This window comes from Cygnus olor, chromosome 1 (genome assembly GCF_009769625.2).
Source record: "Cygnus olor isolate bCygOlo1 chromosome 1, bCygOlo1.pri.v2, whole genome shotgun sequence".
NCBI classification, from domain to species: domain Eukaryota; kingdom Metazoa; phylum Chordata; class Aves; order Anseriformes; family Anatidae; genus Cygnus; species Cygnus olor.
Genome location: NC_049169.1, coordinates 92,747,709 through 92,760,287, shown reverse-complemented (window position 1 = coordinate 92,760,287; position 12,579 = coordinate 92,747,709). Strand labels below are relative to the sequence as shown.

Genomic DNA, 12,579 nt, shown 5'->3' with positions numbered 1-12,579 from the left:
ACCTAATTGTTGTGAGGCATGTGGGATTTGTTCCAAACCTAAAGCCCACAGTACTTGTTATCTTAGTGTATGAACTTTCAAGATTTTAAGGCTAAATAATTTTAACAGCTTTCAACTAACACTTCTATCATACCCTTTAGATAATTTAACTTGGATATGCATTATTGTATAAGCTTTTGCTATGTAAATATGGAAGGTGACAGTAAAATGTGAAAAATGTGTGGACCTCTACTTAAAAAAAACATTAGTCCCTGAAACGATTTTTTTGCTGATTTTGTTGATTAAAAATTTTGTTCATACATTTTAAATACCTGATTTAAATATCATTTTTTCAATCTATCAAGCAACATTTTTGTAAATTATGATTCTGATTTTTTGCATTATTATTCATGCCATCATGACGCTGAGTTATAATTCATGCAACTGATTTAAAAGTCAATGCTTTAAACTTTGAACATAATGAGCTATAAATATTGTAACAGGACATTTTCCAAAGGCATTCTTTAAAAAATCATGTTTGTTTGACAGAAGAGAGCTCTGAATAACAACCTGTAATCTGTTAAAATGAAGATTATACTTCTCTCATTTTTAAATAATCCTGTGACCAAAAGGATGGGGATGGGAAAAGTTGCCAAACTTCTCTAAATAAAGGAGTTGACCACCACTTGTTTGTTGCTGCCTTTCAGGACCTAATTCTGCAATCACTCAGCTAAAAATGCTATTAATGCTTGTACTGAGAGTGCCTTTGTTTCTCAGTTACCTACTGGAAAGATGGGCTTTCATCCTCCAAAACTGATGGAATGAAGAACTTAGTGTAGAAAATTTTTTATTAGCTTGCAAAATTTGACAGAGCTAGGTAACAGAGAAATGTATAATTGAATTTAAAGAAGGCAAACATACCTGTTTAACATCCTAAAGGATCTTACAATGCGAGATATTTATGCTGTTTTAAGAAATGATCTCATTTGAATGGATCTGCTAAGACTTGCTCTGTGCATGTCAGGGAGCTGGTCTGTGTGTGCATGCGTGGCTCCCAAGTCCTCCAGTAATGAAGTGAGTACACATTTGGCAAACTGTGATTTTCGGCATCATTCCCTTGGAAAAATCACTTGATTTATGTACTTAATCTTTCTTGTTACTGTCAGCTGCTGCTCTTGCCCGCCACAATGAACCTGGTATTATTGTGGCACTGTCAAAATTTCACTAAACAAAATTTTTCTTATGCATCGAGTGCTTTGACCTCTCACAAGAGGTCTCAGTATGCTGAATCCCTGTGCTTTCTGGATTAGCAACTTATTTGACATAGATGACATTACCTGTAAGTGCATTTTGATACGCTAAATTAACATCTGTCACTCTGTATTTGTTTCATGGCATCTGTGGGTCATTGCTCAAGTGATGTTAATGATTCAGCCTGTGAACAAAGAAACTAGCAAAACAGCTATATCTATGTAGTTATATATGGGAAATTTTTTTTTTTTTTTTGTTACATACAAATTTATTGAAACAGAATTTTGAAATACTAGAATTTAAATGAAAATATTTGTTACTTTAAACCTTCAACAAAACAAATTCCATGAAAATTACATTTTGGATATTGGAATATGTCTAAAGCTTGAGATGAATAATGCCTGGAGGCATTGCTATCTCCACTAAATTAAATAATTGTAAGAACCTTTCCTGGGCAAGACTGCACTGTGACAACCTAGTTAATCTCTTCTTTAAAGAAAACTACAGCAGTCACTGTTTGCTTGTAGGCACTGGGAGACATTAAGGTGTTAACTTGAAACCTTGTTCACAAATAATAACTTTTCTTTGATTACTGATCTAGCCACTTCATAAAATGATAAATAGATTTCCCCAAACAGTTGCAGAGGGTAAGACAAGTCAAGTGTTGTTGATCTTTACAGACAAACTTGTAGGCAAATGCTGTGGAACTGCTTTCTATCTCCTCCCAGAAGGAGGACTAAGTAAATAGTTGTCCTACATGAGTCAGAAATTAGATGTGAGTTCAGTTTGTGAATGCAGATGGGTACACCTGAGTTGTCACAGTGGGATTTCTTGTACATTGAGGCAATGTTTGTTTTTCAGGACTCAACCTACAGCCAGCAGCTCCTTATCCCAAGTACAGGTTTACCTTTGAAAACAAAAATATATGCAGCTGTGAGAGCAACCAACCTTGATGGCAGGTACCATAATGGATGTTATTTCTTGTCCTGTTGGCTATTCAGCTCTTGGGTTTCTAAATTATTCTGATTTAGAAGCATCAGTCTTCTTTTTTTTTTTTTTTTTTTTTTTTTGTGGGTTAGAAGGATGTTTAATGTTTGAGCTCATTGCCCTCAGCTGGAGGTTATCAAGTCCTTGATGTTGAGTGCATATCTTGCTGCTGTTATCATAATGAAAGTTCTTTCCAAATTATGCTTACACCCTATGTTGTTGTTCTTTAAGAAAGGGTCGAATGAGGAATAAATGTGAAACTCCTGGGCTTTTAAAAATGGGAAGGTTTTGGCTTCTAGTTATATATGGCCATCACTTCTGAGAAGAGGTATGCGACATATGGATTGGCATGTTTTTTGTCTCGCATGAAACCATATGATTTGAGTTATAAAGTTCTACTGCTGTGGTGTGTGTTGTTTAGTTCTTTAAGTTGGGAAGAAACAAGTGGTATAGTTGGAACCTAGTACTTCAGCTTTTAAACACAGTAACTCAGCTTCAGTGTAACAGCCTGCATTACTAGTTTGTACACTTGCCTGTACTGTCCTTTCATCTTATCCCCCTTGCTCTCCACCCCTTCTCTTATGTTGCCAGTTCACTTCATCATCTATCACTTTGCCTCCTGTACAGGTGGAATGTCTTGATGGACTACTGTTACACCACGCCATCTGGTAATCCTGGTGATGATCTTCGGTATGATCTTTTTCTCAGGTACATCCTATGCAAACCCAGTATTTGTGGTTACTTCTTTTAAAAAACATGGTTATAAATCTCCCTGTTAGTGGTGTTCTAAAACTGCCTGAAAACTAAGCAAAGTTAGCAGAGAGGCCTGAGGGCTGGATTTATAACATGTCAGGTCTTGTCTTGTTCATGAGCATAAACATAGAATCAAGCTCAAAGTCATGAGAATTATGGTGGAGAAGCATACATTCAAAATGGCTGTGCTAGAGATCAGAAACACCAAAACTGAATGGTTAAACTGGACTTTATCTTAATAAAGATACCTTGTGGTCAATGACAATGATATAAAACGTCAAAGACTGTAGTTCAGGAAAGGAGTTAAGCAAATGATTAAAGATTACTAGATGCTCCTGCTAGTCCCAGTAATAATACTTACTTGAATTGGAACTCTGTAAAACATAATTAGTATCTTGGCAGTATCTCTCATTAAGTCTCATCGGTGATGGTTGCTTGGAGAGAGTCTGTCTTCATCTGGAGTTACCTGTCTATGCTGGTTAGCACACATGATTACTTCTTGTTTCAGCCCTCAATTTTTTGGGGCCACTGGAGTTAAATGGTATTTTGGATATAGCTGTGATGTTGCAAATCATAGTGTTTCTGTAGCAATGAGCACAGGACTGTGCAGCCTAGTAGGGAGATTGTGGCTGCACATTTTGGACATCGTGGCATTGTGGTCTTTTCAAGGACCTAAAGCACTGAATTGCTGCCTAAGTTATCTTATTCTTAACTAAGAGCTTTAAAAAGCTAGCCATACATCTGCTCATCCTATTTTTTTATATTTTTTTAACAAAATCTAGTTGCGACAAAGACCCACAGACAACTATAATTGAAAATGGCAAGAGCCAGATGGGAAAGTTTTCTTTTGAGGTATTCCGCTTTGTTAAGCACAAGAACCAGAAGATGTCTACAGTCTTCCTTCACTGCGTGACAAAGCTGTGCAGAGCAGATGACTGTCCCTTTCTTGTGCCAGTAAGTTTCAATGGATAGAAGTTGCTGCTAGTTATCTGGATATAAGTTAGTCAAACCGGAGTCATTCTGCATCCAAATGTAATGGATATTTGGATGACATAATGAAGATGACTTGTAGAGTCAGAATTAAGGATGTTCTTTGTGTGTCTGAAGGAATATAAACCAACTGATGAATAAGGTAATGAATGTTGTCACCTAAAGGTAGAATAATACTAGACCTGCAAAGCACAGGTTGTTGAACACGCAAGAAGTGATCTTTTTGCCTTTTGGTCCTTAACTCATTATTAGAAGTAATGACTCTAAGACAGCTTCAGAGCTGATAATCTTAATGTAGTGTCTAAGAAACAAAGTACTCATAATCATAGTGGATGGAATATAAATATCTTAGAATAGAATAAATAGAAAACTTAAAGTTATAGTAAGCACACTTATCCTGACAAGGAAAATTTGAAAGTGTTTCTGATGGGGGTGGGGGAATTATTACTTCCTCTTTTGTTTATCACCACCTCCCTTGTAGTTTGGAAACTGCTGTTTTGCTGAAGTTAATGAAGATGTGTAAATTCAAAAATTATTTCATTTTGGGAGCATAAAGGACAAGAAGTATGTCTGGGAAACTGAAACACTTGAATATGCATATGAACGCAATATTCTTTGAAGTCTTCAAAATGCAGTGTAGTTTCCTGCTGAATGCCTTTCCACTTAGAATTGTAAAGTGCTATCAGTTCAGTATACTTCTTTCATTTTGTGCTTTATGTTACACTTAATTGTGTTTAAATAATTTGTTGTTTCTATGGATGTGCATGTTCTGAGGGTTTTGAAGGTCTTTTGTATGAAGTTGAAATTGAAGAAATGCTCCTATTATTGTGTACACAACGTTAAGGTAGATAAGTTAGAGATTTAAATTAAAGGTGGATTCCAGATGGTAGTGCTGAGGATTGTTTTCATGTGTCATCGCTATTTAGGACTCCATGGAAAAGTATGAAATTTAACTTAAGAAGCTCCCTGGAATAGGGACTGTAGCGTATTGTCTATCCCTATTCAAGCAAAATACATTTGTTGGGAAAAGTGACTGTAAACAAAGCTTTGGGAAATTAACTACTGAAAATTTAATATGAGATGGATCTTGTACACAACAGCAATGTAGTTCTGTAAATGAAGTGAGGCAAAATGCAATGGGAAGCTAGGCATTTACAAGATACACTTCTAGGGAATATTGCATCAGTTTTTATTGCAGAATAGTTTAATGCATACTAAGAAATAAAATCGAAGTTGTAGTATTGCTTATAAAAGAGCTTTCATTAAAAAAGGAAGCACAGAAGGGCAATAATTCCATTCCACTCTGAAACGGTGATTGTTTTGATTAACTGTTCAGATTTGCAGTAACAGAGAAAGAAGAGACACTGGTAGGAGAACAACTTGGAGTCCTCAGAGCACCTCTGGCAATGCTGTAATCACTGCTGGCCCCATCATTACAAGGAGTGGTAGGAACAAGCAAATTTTTTCTGTGTACTGCAAGAGTCTCAAACACCTGGGGAAATGTGTTTACAGTTAACTAAAAACTTCCAATGACTTAGAGAAAGGGTGGTTTCTCCATGAGTTTGGGTATTTTTTCCTCAACTATTGAAGTCTTTGTTAGAAATTTTGAACTAATATTTCTGCTCAGCTCACATGATTCCTCTTGACCCCATGAAAATCTCTGTGAGATACTGTTATGCATGTACACCCATTTGAAAAGCCCAAACTCAGTAGGTTGACTTTTTTCAGATTTCACTGAATATAATGGAATTTACAGTACTGTGTTCACAATCACAATTTAATTTGGACAGCTAACAAATATTCACTGTCACTTTCTATTCACCATTTCTTCCAGTTTCACACGTGTTTCTATTTGTGTTGAGTAATGTTAATACGTGCTATACTTAGCCTTCAGCTATAGGAAGGAAATAGGACAAATATATCACACCTCGTAGGGGACTAAAATCTACTCTTTTAGATCCAGAGTTAAACTTCATGGATTTCCATTTTAATTGCCAAAAGTAAAGAAAACAAAAAGCAACCCAAAACACACACAAAAAAGCCCACAACCTGTAGTCTCTGAAAATTATTTGACTGCTGTTGATAACTTAATAAATTAAAAGTATTTAAGAAATTCTGTTTTGCAGATTTCAGCAGTCTTAGATTTAGGAACCTGAGAACAGGACTGAATCCTGTCTAGGAAAAATAATTGAAACACTTGAGAATAAAATCCTTTTTTACACACAAAGTGGTTCTGCCCACATGTACAAGGGCCAATTGATCCTCCAGGACTGGGAACCGTCTACCAAGAGACGTCTTAAAACAAATACTCTCAGTTATAATCAATGTTTTTGCAATCAGTCACTATTTTTTTTTCTCCATTATACATGGTCTCAATTGAACACCCTTGCTGTCATCTGATTAGTCAACAAAAATTGAAAAGAACTAACTTCAAATTTGCATGCGTGAATACTTATTGAAAATAAATGACAGATTTGCTTAAACATCTATGCTAGAGAAATGCTGCCTCGACCAAGGAATGGGAACTATATAGAACTTGCTATGTGAGCAGCCCCTGTTAAGTGATATACTTTGATTCAAATGCTGTGAATATTGTTTTTATTTTTTTATTTTTTGAATAATAAAAGTACTTCATAAAACAGTGATTCAGTTCTGAACTCTGCCACCAATTTCCTGAGTGCTGTTGGTCAAGTCAATCTGACTTGAGCTTCAGTTTTCCTTCTGGAGCAGAAAGAGGCAATTAATATTTCCTTTCACTGGCCCTTACCCTTGTGGAAATAAGTGTATTAATGATGTGACATTCATGAATACTGTAGTGAAAGAAAAGGAGGAAGGTCATGAGAAAACAACTCAGTTGAACAAAAGTGACTTTGTGGATAAAGAGTGCCATAGGTGGCAGTACTGGCTTACTCTGACATGAAGCTATGCAAAGGTGCTTATAGTATTTTCAAGACAGACACTGGTCCAGCTTTAGTACAGGTGTGTTTGTACAGCGCCCATAAAACCTGCTGCACCTTGCTGACCATAGTACGTATGTCTGTATTATATCACGTGGCTGCAGTTGCACAGATGTGCAACCCCTCACTTTCCTCATCTGATTTGGATTGGTGCTGCATCTGTCCTGGGGCTGGTCCTGTGTGTCAGTGTCTGCATAGGCAGGCACCTCAAGTAGTTAGCCAGGTCTTCCCATCACTCTAGTCACAGTTATTCTGGTAACAGCACTTTTTATGTAGTTACCCTAGTATGAACTGAATAGCACTACTGCAAAAGAATAACGTCCCTTTTTCTGTGTATTTCTGAACTCATATTTTTGACATTGTATCCTTTTCAGAGAAGCTTCATTCTTGTTTGTTAATCTAAAAAGTCATTGTAGAAGGAATACACAGAAGGAAATATTTTGGTCTCCGTGTCTAGAGACAAAGCAGGTATCTACTTGTGAAGGTGAAATTTCACAGATTTTGATGGTTGTCTCACTTAAACATAGAAGATGGCTGCTTAGTGTAAACATATATAAGAGCTGTGCTTACGAGTTGCCCCAGAAAAGCACAAACAATGACAAGAAATGTAGTTTTGAGATGGACAATGGTAAGTAACTTCAGAAAGATAAAATGAGCACAAAATACAAATGTTTCCTTGAATATGATGTCACTATGTAACTGTTAAGAGCAAAGTGTGCATTGGGTAAGGGCATTTTTTGGTAATCATTTAAGGTCACTGTTTTTTCCTTGGAAAAAGTCAGGTTAAACCTTTTTTCATATACAGATACTCTTGTAAAATGGTTATTGTTGAAGGGACTTGTGTATAATATCATGGTTATCTTTGTATTTGTATTAAAAGGAGCAGAATAGAAATGCAAATCTTTTTAAATAAGGAGGCCCTGCACTAAGGTGGTTTTTATTTTTATTTTATGCCACAGAATACTAAGTAACTTCATATTGGTGCACTCACCTTAAAAATGAAGGAACGTCATGCAATTCATGTTGTCATCCTGATTTTACCAGAGATACTAGGAGCAGCTAGTCAGTATTGCAAATACAGTTGATGTGCTTTGAAAATGAAGCTAGGACTTCTGTGTGCAAGGTGGGGAGGAGGGGTGTGTGGTCACCAGGTGTTTTTAAAAATGTAATGCTTCCTATTTTTGTTTTATACAGATGAGACACCAACCAACAATTCACAGCTTGGTAAGTTAATCAAAATTCCAAGAAACACCAAAGAGATGGTTTGAGTGAACCATTTTGATTCGGCTCTATGCACTGAGCTAGATTTTTTTTTGTGTGTGTGTCATTTAAGTAAGTAAATACTGACATACCATAAAGAAAGCAAGCAATTGTTAAATCTAGAATGCTCAGTTTAATTTGTATACCCAGCCCCACCAACACAGTAACTTCTAATTCTGTGTTGGCTTTGAAATGAAAATCTGCTTCTGTGACATACAAGGGTGAAGAAACATTACAACTGCCAGAAGCAAAATTAAACTTAAGCAGTAAAATCTGCTCATGCCATCTGGGAGTTGTGCAGCAAAATTGTTGTTATGATGCAGTCCAGTTCAGTTCACAGCTCAAAGTCAGAGGAGTCCTGCTTCAGCTCTTGTTCTGAAATATGCTGCAGGGGAGATCTGGTCTTTAAGTTTTACAGTGATTCTCTTTTGGGCACTTGGAAGACTTGTTTCAGCTTGTATGTTATTCTGCTGGTAATGAGGAGTAGCTAATGACTAGGAAAGGTTGTTCAAGCTTGGGTACCCAGGTGGTCCATTGGGCCATCCTGCTTCTTACTTGCCCATAACAGGACCCAGTGGCACAATCAACCTACTGTCTCCTCTGAACTTTAGTAGCTATTTGTTCCCTTCTTTTCTCAACTTAGACCCTTTAGAAGCAGCTACCTTTCCTTTCTGGCATGGAAACAAGTTTTCCCTAAAATGAATTACTTACTGGTTTGTTCCTACCTATGGGTGTCATTAAAATAATAAAGGCAATTTCTCCATTTGCTGCACACAGCTTGGTATTGTAATGGCTGCTACCTTTCCTTCCCATCCAAAGAAAACAGTAGCCTTCTTACCATTCCACAGCACCAGCCTTCCTGTGCCTGTTTTCCCAGAGGGGAGCACAGAGGTACTGAGGTAGGATTACTAGTGTAGTAGAGAGAATGATGGGTAAGGTCGGAAAGCATCACAGGATTGAGAAGGGGATGGCCACCTGACAAACAGAGAGCTGACTTTTTCTGCTTTAAGGAGGGAGGGATTGGTGATGTGCAGGCTGCTTCTGGGAAGAGCAGTGTGGCTCCTCACCTAGAAGCTGCCCTATAATTTCACTGGACTGTCCAGCACTGGTAGTGCAAAAAACGAGCTCTTCTTAGGCAAACACTGATTGGTGCTTTGGATAGTACCTACTGCTCAAATTTTTTGTCCTCTGCTGTAAAAGATGGTACAGGCTGGATATGTGCATTGTAGTGTTCAGGTTTAGGTCCACGAACAGCCTTTTTGAGCTACACTAAATAGTAAATACATGTGTTGTATCTTCTCTCTGAGACTGGATAAAAAATTTTAAGGGGCCTCCTGTGAAGGTGTGCAGACAAACTTTTAGAGTAGCTGAGATCTGACTCTAGATACGCCTGCTAAGGATTTTTATATCCATCATATTGAGATGTAGCTAAGGATATTGGGGAAGAAATCCTTTCGTTAATTTGCCTAGGCCATAAATCCTTATGCCTCACCTTGATAGTTTTTGGGCAGTAACTGTCTTGCTTTAAATAGCACAGGTCAAGGGTGGTCACCCAATGTGAGGGGTTTATGCAAGAAGTATCCTTACTGTCTTTATTCCCCAGCACGATGGGTATTGAAAGAACTAACGACTATTTTCAAAGTATACTTAAATTTTATCCAAGCAGACAGGTACTTGCTCTGAAGTAGCTTTAGTCCCTCCATTGTAATTATTGTTGATATAAGGTGTTGTAATGGAAAGATGGATGTTCGGCACTGCTGAGAAATTCTAACCAGACCTTCCCTGTGCATTTTTGTTCTTGCAGCTCATCTGAATGGAGCTCCTTTCCAGCTGAATTCAGTCACCAGTGCACTGATTTCTGGCGTGGTCATTCTAGGAATCACAAGCATTTTCTTTTTTGTATGGTCCCTAACACTTCTGCACAGAAATTGGCCCAACAGCTCAATTTTGAGCGGCATCCGAAACCCAGTTTTCAACTGAAAGTGATGTACTTGCACTTTTTCTTTGGGGTTGCCTTTCTTGTTCATGAGATACATCACCACTAAAAAAAAAAAAGGGGGGGGGGAGCGCAATATTCCAGCTATATCCAGCTGCTGTTCCAGCTATTCTCTATCTGCAGACTTGTTAGATGTTGTTGTGTAGGTAGGTAGCAGTAGTATTGGTAACAATCCTAGGAAATTATGAGAATCTCAATTGTGTTTGTGATCAGACTGTGACATTATGCCCGTGGGTGTGCTGACAATAGAGCTTGTGTCTCCAGCTTCCTGGTAAGTTCTTCAAGCTGAAGATGCTTAAGGTGAGAATCTTTCCAAGTATGCCATTCTTACGCAAAACCTGACACATGCAGAAACATTCCTAAAATCATATACACCTACTAAGATGAGGATCACTTCTATTTTGTCATGTTTTGTCACAAATTTGAAAAAACAATTGTAGCTCAGGAGGAGCTTGTTATTATCTGTCTTGGCTAAAAAGAGCCACTGAAAGACTTAGAACAACAAGTGACTTTTGTTTATTATTAATTTGAAAGTATTTTCTTAAGATATGTCTTCAGTTGATTTGTGGTGATATCACAAAAAACAGGACAGAATTTGGCTGATATCTTTGAGTTCAGGGCAAATTGCAGTAGGTCATGAACAATGTGGCAGTTTTAGAGCTGGAGAAACTTTTTTGCCAACAAAATCACTGAGTGAGAACATAAGTGAGTTTTAAATCTGATGTTCAGCAGAAAGCTAATTCTGCACAGAATCACCACAAACACAGTCTTCAGTCAAATTCTAACACTAGGAAATGCTCCAAGGGGAGAATGTATTTGTTCAGCCCCTGCCTCCCTGAAGAGGCAAGCAAATACAACCAACTAATGCCAAAACTTTCCCGATCTGAAATTATTTTGGAGCCTAATTTGGCAGTAGAACTCTAACACCCCAATTTGTAAGGTCCAGTTTTGCCCTTTTTTTTTTTTGTAGTTCTGACTTTCCTGTCTATACAAAGAGTAGTAGATCAATGCTTATTTCTTCAGCAGATTTTCCCCATGGATTAGATTTCTTCATTGCATGGATAAGGGGAAGAGAGCAACTAGAAGAATACCAGGCCACAAGCAGTACCATACTGTTGACTCCAGTTATTCTGATAAAGACTTATCTGAAGTCAGTGTGAGTTACCAGGTGTCTTTAAACAGGTTCAGCTGTGTAGAATAGACAAAATCCTAGTACTAGAGAGGCCAAAATAGATTTGACATTAAGCTGGACTGGATAGACAGTTGGGATTTTGGTCACAGATTCAGCAGTTAATTTGGAATTTCATTTTTTCATGTACTGTACGTATTGGCCCAGAAACACCTCATTAATATTTATCATCATCATCCTGTGTTAACAATGTCTGTATTTTCATTAATGTGACACAACTGGCTAATGATCAGGGCTCCTTGGCTCTCAAGACTGAATACATAGAGACTTGTTCTCAGATTTGTGATCCTGCAAATGCTGTATAAAGGCCTGTTGTTTGCAAAGTCAACTGTGCTCTAGTGTGGTATCCCTAACAACCAACACTGTACCTATTTTCCTCCCGTCTTAATACCTCAGAAACATTTTTGCACTTCAGGGGTTAGGTCTGATGACATGTAAAACATGATTGTTTAATAAAATTATTTGAAACACTTCAGAATGAATGCTTTGTCTGAATTGGTCCTCCCCCCCGCCCCCCCTTAAATTGTTTATATGTGCATGCAGTAACCTCATTTCTACAAACATGAGAAATCAGTTTGGTTAAGAGCTTTCAATATAAAAGATAAATTAATAAAGGTCTGCTGGCCCTTGAAAAGCAGTGACAAAACTCTAGAGATTAATGTCCAAGTCTGGATAGAAATAAGCCTCAGATAATCTGTTGTAGTTTACTCATAGGCAACCACAGAAATTCTGTAAATGCAATTCATACTTCTTAGTTTTAGTTGAAAGTTTCCAGTGATGGAGCTAGTTACCATCCTCAGTAAGCTGTTAATTACTGTCCCTAGTACTTTTAAAAAGACTCCTCCAAATGTGAACATGCCCAAATTAACTTTCTAGTGATTAGAAGCTATTGTGCGTTGGTTAGACTGAGAGAGACCCCTTTCTAACAGAAATATTACATAATTTGCTTAAGACTGCAGGGAAATAGTAAATGTTACTGCAAAAAGTTGAAAAACAAAAGTTGTTGGTATAGTATCATACCTGTCCTATTTCAGTTTCTATTTCTGGAAATAAATTTTATTGCTTTTATATAGGTAGAAGTAATTTACTGTAGTTAACAAACATGTCCACAAAACTTATAAATGTTTGGTTAGCCTACTCCTAAAATTTTGTTACCCGATAATGTAAACTGTGATTTTCTTCTGTAAGGTAGATTTTGGAGCGGTTTGTTCTTGTGA

The 12,579-nt window shown here is 37.3% G+C and overlaps 1 protein-coding gene across 7 annotated transcripts in view; it reads left to right on the top strand.

Moving 5' to 3' along the window:
* Nucleotides 1-11,837, top strand: part of ZPLD1 (zona pellucida like domain containing 1) — a 107,796-nt gene extending 95,959 nt beyond the window's left edge. For all 7 annotated transcript variants that reach the window (XM_040569518.1, XM_040569506.1, XM_040569482.1 and 4 more), the window contains 6 exons: nt 2,092-2,189; nt 2,845-2,925; nt 3,753-3,924; nt 5,297-5,405; nt 8,112-8,141; nt 9,982-11,837. In XM_040569518.1, coding sequence (XP_040425452.1) covers nt 2,092-2,189; nt 2,845-2,925; nt 3,753-3,924; nt 5,297-5,405; nt 8,112-8,141; nt 9,982-10,157 — 666 coding nt within the window. In that variant the 3' untranslated portion in view covers nt 10,158-11,837. The remainder of the gene's footprint in view (nt 1-2,091; nt 2,190-2,844; nt 2,926-3,752; nt 3,925-5,296; nt 5,406-8,111; nt 8,142-9,981) is intronic.
* Nucleotides 11,838-12,579: the final 742 nt, after the last annotated feature.